This window comes from Populus euphratica, unplaced genomic scaffold (genome assembly GCF_000495115.2).
Source record: "Populus euphratica unplaced genomic scaffold, PopEup_1.0 scaffold1062.1, whole genome shotgun sequence".
Taxonomy (NCBI): domain Eukaryota; kingdom Viridiplantae; phylum Streptophyta; class Magnoliopsida; order Malpighiales; family Salicaceae; genus Populus; species Populus euphratica.
The window spans coordinates 34,576-40,545 of record NW_011500916.1 but is presented as its reverse complement, the minus strand read 5'-3'; the positions used below and the strand labels follow the sequence as shown (position 1 = coordinate 40,545).

The 5,970-nt window shown below is 26.2% G+C and overlaps 1 protein-coding gene across 2 annotated transcripts; it reads left to right on the top strand.

The window, feature by feature from the left end:
- The first annotated feature begins 3,157 nt into the window (after positions 1-3,157).
- On the top strand, positions 3,158-3,897 carry LOC105116815 (early nodulin-like protein 1). 2 transcript variants are annotated; one of them, XM_011014295.1, is made up of 3 exons: positions 3,171-3,213; positions 3,298-3,390; positions 3,482-3,897. In XM_011014295.1, the coding sequence occupies exons 1-3, from the start codon at positions 3,192-3,194 to the stop codon at positions 3,823-3,825; spliced, it is 459 nt and encodes a 152-aa protein (XP_011012597.1). In that variant the 5' UTR covers positions 3,171-3,191; the 3' UTR covers positions 3,826-3,897. The 2 variants fall into 2 exon arrangements, with proteins under 2 accessions (XP_011012595.1, XP_011012597.1); XM_011014293.1 differs by having other exon boundaries at positions 3,158-3,390.
- The last annotated feature ends 2,073 nt before the right edge of the window (positions 3,898-5,970 follow it).

Sequence of the window (5,970 nt, the reverse complement as noted above, 5' to 3'; positions counted from 1 at the left end):
TTTACTACTACTACTACTACTACTACTACTATTATTATTATTATTATTATTATTATAGTTATTATTGTTATTGTCATTGTTGTTATTATTGTTATTACTAGTATTATTGTTGTTGTTATTATTATTATTGTTGTTGTTGTACTATTGTTGTTTATAATTTGTACAATTAACCTCCCTGTGGTTCGACCCCGGTCTTGCCGGGTTATTTATTACTTCGACACTCTTGCACTTGGGAGAAGACATCAATCTTTTAGTCGTATCAGCAGAGTAAGGAGGAAGTTTATTGACTCTTGAGACATATCATGGTTAATATTTTTCAATGATTATTTGCAATATTCGTAACAAGGTCTATCAAAATACTTCTTGAAATATTCAAATTTAGAAACTCTGGCATTGTTATCACTTAATTCTGCTTATATACTCACTTAACAAGTATTCTTAAACCTTCATTTTCACACACACACTTTAACATATGATTATAGGTTCTGCTCATATACTTATTTAACATGTATTTTTTAAACCTTAATTTACACACACACACTTTAACATATGATTGTGGGTTGCATATTGGATTATTACATTATTTATGTTCTTTTGTTAAAGGTAACAACAACTAGGGGAAAGGGGTATATAAATTGTAAAAAAAATAAAAAAATAATGATGATAATAAAAATGTAGACAAGTTTGGTTTCGTAACCTCCCTATCCTAAGCAATTAAGCCCAAAAGGGTGTTTTAACACCTAATACCCTAAAGTCAACTGACTTAGGAGCTGTTGGCCTAACGTTTTAACACCTAATACATGAGTTGAGGAGAAAAGCTTAAGAGAATCAAACATTGCACTGTCTATATTTTAGTATCTACAACCCGAGTTGTTAAGCTTGAAGGGGTGTCTCAAAGCATAATGCCCTAAGACCAACTAGTCCAGGAGTCATTAGCCGAAAGCTCGTTACATGGGTTAAAGATGCATTGTGTTTTTAAGTTATATGTATATTAATAAAAATAGAAAAAGATAATATTACTTCTTCTTCTTCTTCTTCTTCTTCTTCTTCTATTACCATTACAACAACTACTATTATTATTATTTATTATTATTGTTGTTGTTGGATTGTTGTTATTTATAATTTATACAATTAACCTCGCTGTATTTCGACCTCATTCTTGCTGGGTTATTCATTACTTTGACACTCCTACACTTGGGAGAGGACATCAATCTTTTGGTCGTGTCAACTATCATCATCTTCAAATAAATTATTTTCTACAATAACACCATGAATAACACATAGTATAGTAATGACCAAAACACAAATAACTAATTTCTTTTCCTTTAATTTTTTTTCTCTCTTAATTTTTTTCTTTTATTTTTTTTCATACTATAAAGAACAAATAAATTGATGAGATTTTTTTTATTGTTTTTCTTTACTTCATATTAATATTTTTATTTTTTCTGTTCTTGAATTTTTTCTTTTTTTTTCTTATGTATTTTGTTTTCCATACGATAGAGAAAAAAAAAACTAATTGGACTTTTTTTATATTGTACAAAAGTTAGGTGATAATAATTTTTTTCATTTGAGGTTAAGTTAAATTTTCTTATTAAAACATGTTTGTTTTTGTGTTTAAAAAATGCTTTCAAAAAATTTAATTTTTTTAATTTAAATTCATATTTTTTAATATTTTTATATTATTTTGATGTGATTGAAAGTAGTGTAGGTCTCTAAAATTATACCTTTGGGTTTGGATATATAGCAAGACTAATGACCTTTGGGTTTGTTGCCCAGCATAACCCAATAACATTAGGTCTTGTTACAAGCCTAACTTAGCAACTATTAAAAGAATATTTGGGTTTGGTTACCTAACCAGATATAATGATATTGGATTTGGCTGCCCCACAAAACCCAAATTTAATGCTATTAAGTTCTTCTTTTTAGCTAAATATAAGATTATTTTAGATTTAAATTTGCCGTCAGACCCAAAGTTTTCATGTCTAACTCAGCTACCAAACCAAATATACTTAAACTATATTTTTTATAATTTTTTATATTTAAAAAATTATTATTAATATGTTATGAAGCATGAAGTAATATACTATTAAGTAATAATTACAAGAGCAATTTTTAAGAGTATAGACGTAGATTTTAAAAATGTTTGGTATAATAGGTTAAATATTAATGAAAAGATATATAAAATAATAAAATTATTAGTAATGATTTTAAGTGATAATTAAAAATTAATTTAATTTATATTTTGAATAAAAATGGAAAAGATATTAAAAAATTAATGTTGCATGAAGGTAATTAGTCCTCCTTTAATTAACCCATAAAAAAAGAATTTACAAGGATAAAATTTAACATGCTTTAATCCCGTATCAATTAAACACCCCGTAAACATTGATACTTCATTAAATTATTTACTAAACAATTCCTCAGAGACCATTTACAAAATGGATAACATGCATGCAGATTAATTGGCAGTAAGGAACCGTTTATTTGATGAAAAGTCGGCTTTAAAAAAATTAATTTATAAATTTTTCATTGTTTGTTTTCTTGATTAATAAAAAATATTTCTTAGTTAAAGAGATATTTGAATTGATTTTAGAAAAATATTTTTCTTTTATTTAGTTGGAATATCAACTTTTATCCTTAATTATTTTATTATTATATATTTTATTTTAAATTATTTTTTAATTTTATCGTTTAAAATTTGATTTTTATATCAACTTTGATCCTTATTTTTTATTTTTTTATTTAATATTTTTTAATTAATTTTTTTATTTATTAGATTTAGTCATTAATTTTTTATTTCTATTTATTTTATTTGAAATAATTTATAAAATTAAAAAAATTATTTCATCATCTTTCAACTTTTTAATCATTCACATTTATTTTTTATTTTTTATTATTTTATTTAAAATAATTTATACATTTTTTAATTTAATGCTAATTCACTCAACAAATCTAGAGAAAAAGCTGTATTTGAAAAACAGTTATATATTTCATGACCAAGTCAAAGAGAAAATCAAGCCAGCCCACTACCCAACATTTTCTACGACTCGCTCCTGATAATCCTCTCTACTCGATCTCTCTCTCTCTATATATGTGTGCGCGCGTGCGTGTATAACAGGCTTAAACTTCACTACCTTTTAAGTTGCATTAATATTTTCTCAAACCAAAAAAGGAAACTAAAAACCTCAAGAATGGCATCTGATCTCTTCAATGGTTCGTGCAAAGTCTTCCTCTCCTTGATTATCTTCTCCTCCATTTTTCAGTTCTCCTTTGTTATTTCCACCGAGTTTCTTGTAGGAGGTGAGGATGGTTGGACTATTCCTAAGAAAGATAGCCAAATGTACATTGACTGGGCCTCCAAAAACAGGTTTAAAGTTGACGACACTGCTCGTAAGTACCTGTTTTTTTCCCCTACTTAATACCGTGTTAAGAACAATGCTGATAAATAGAAGTGGTTTATGCTTAAAATTGAATATTTCAGAATTCAAGTACAACAAAGACTCAGTTCTGGTAGTGACTGAGGAAGAGTACCAAAAATGCCGATCTGCTCATCCCTTGTTCTTCTCCAACAATGGGGACTCTTTTTTCAAGTTGGACCGACCTGGTTTGTTCTATTTCATCAGTGGAGTTGCTGGGCATTGTGAGAGAGGGCAGAAGATGATCATCAAAGTGTTGGAGCTAGAAACCCCACCTCAGTCCGCAAATGACACCAGTCCACCATATCATAACAATAAGAAAAATGGTGCTGTTCAAATGCCTCCTGCCATTATACCACCCATCATCGTTCTTTCTAACTTGTTTTTTCTAGGTTTTCTCTTTGTTTAATGTTATGGTGTCCTTGTTTTGTTATAATAATTTCTTTCGGTGATTATGAACGAAACATGAGACTAAAATTTGTTTTGCTGCCTTTATTTATTTTTAGTGATTATATATTTTTAATGTATTAGACCATTTATTTATTTGTTAAAAGTCCTCTATACGATATAGAAATATTACAGTTGGACAGGTAATTGGGAACTAAATTATAAATTTAATTTTGTTAAAAAAATAGGAATTTCCATTCAATGATATAGTATCTAAATGATTAAAAAATAAATTATTGCCACATGTTATTAAACCAACACTTAACATTTTGGTTTCGGTAGTCCCTCACGAATGCCTTAAATAAAATAGCATTTAATTTTAGAAAGAAATGCACAAATTAAATGACAATTTCTCAATGTAAAAAATACATCATTGAATGAAGATTTTGAGTGCTTGGTATTGAGTTCATTTTTTTTGTTGTAATTTTATAAATATATATTTTAGTTTTTATTAAACTCAAGTTTTATTATAATTTAAATTAAAATACAAGTTTAAATAATAAAAATCAAATAACTTTTAAAGTTGTGATTAATTTAAAAAAATTGTCATCACATCCTAATGTTTCTTAGCCTTTAGACCCACGCCATGAGTCTGTATAGTTCTCGAGACACTTTTTAGCTGTATATTTAAGCTATTAATATTTAATTTCCATCACATCCAATGTTCCCTTAGCTTTTAGATCCACGTCATGAGTCTTTATAGTTCCATAGACACTTTTTAATTGTTATATTTAAGCTATTAATATTTATTTTGTGTTATGTATGTTAATAATATATTTTTTTAAATGTATAAAAAATAATAAGTATATATAATTTTTTTAGTATTTTGAATGTAACGGTAAAGTGAAACCAAATATTGAGTTTGGTAATCGAATTCAAAGTTAATGGATCCTATTATAGCCAAACCTAAAGTTATTGGGTAGGGAGGTAACCCAATACATAATTTATTTGCATTTAATAATATATATAATTTAAAATTATTAAATAAAAATATCTAAAAAAATCAAACTTTGATAAAACTTTGACTCTCATATCCTAATGTTATAAAATTAAAATATGTTCTATTACCCAACATAATATTATATTACAATATTTATGAATTATTTCTTAATGCATTTTATTGTTTACAAATTCTCTTATATAATACAAATATATAAAGTATATGATATGAATAAAAAATTTATTGAGAGTTCTATCAACTTTAATATGATGATATGAAAGTTATAATTTTTCTGAATGTTTTTATTTTAAAGAGTTCATTGCGATTATATACGAGGCATGTATTAAGAATATGCATATATAAAAATTTTAAGCTAATATTTAACTATTTTTTGATTTATAAAGTTTGTTAAAATTAGTCTAATCTAAAACAATTAAAGATAACACACCACCATTATAATATCACTCAATGTATTCTCCTTTTATGTCCATTAAAGATAATCCTTCAATAGGTGGGAAAACTTTCCTCTTTGTTTTTTTTTTTATTTCTTTATTTTTACTAAAATAGAATAGGCATGTACTACATTCACCATCATTGTTAAGGTGCTTTTATTTTGTTTTTTTCCAAGAAAATAATTTACCATATATAAAAGATTGTTGTCTTCTTCCAAGTGCAGGAGTGTCGAAGTAATAAATAATTCGGTAAAACTGGGGTTTAATTACAAGGAAGTCAAATGTATAAATTATAGATGACAATAACAACAACAATAATAACAACAACAACAATAATAGTAGTAGTAGTAGTAGTAGTAGTAATAATAATAATAATAATAATAAAGAAAAAGAAGGAGAAGAAGAAGAAGAAGATGAGAACTTTGAGATGGATTATTAATGTGAGGATTAAATAATGATAATAACAAATGTCAAGATTAGAGGTTCCACTAATGGTATGTCAAACAAGTATAATATAAACTCTTATTATTCAATTAGAAACCACACACAAAGGAGGTTCCAATCAGATTATAGATTGTTAATATGATTATATTAGTCATTTTATTCGATTAATGCTAATACTTGTAAATCTCGTCAAGTATTCATGATTATAACTTATGTTAACAACAAATCAAGTTCCTTTCATAGCTCAGGTGTCGGTTATACCATACAATAT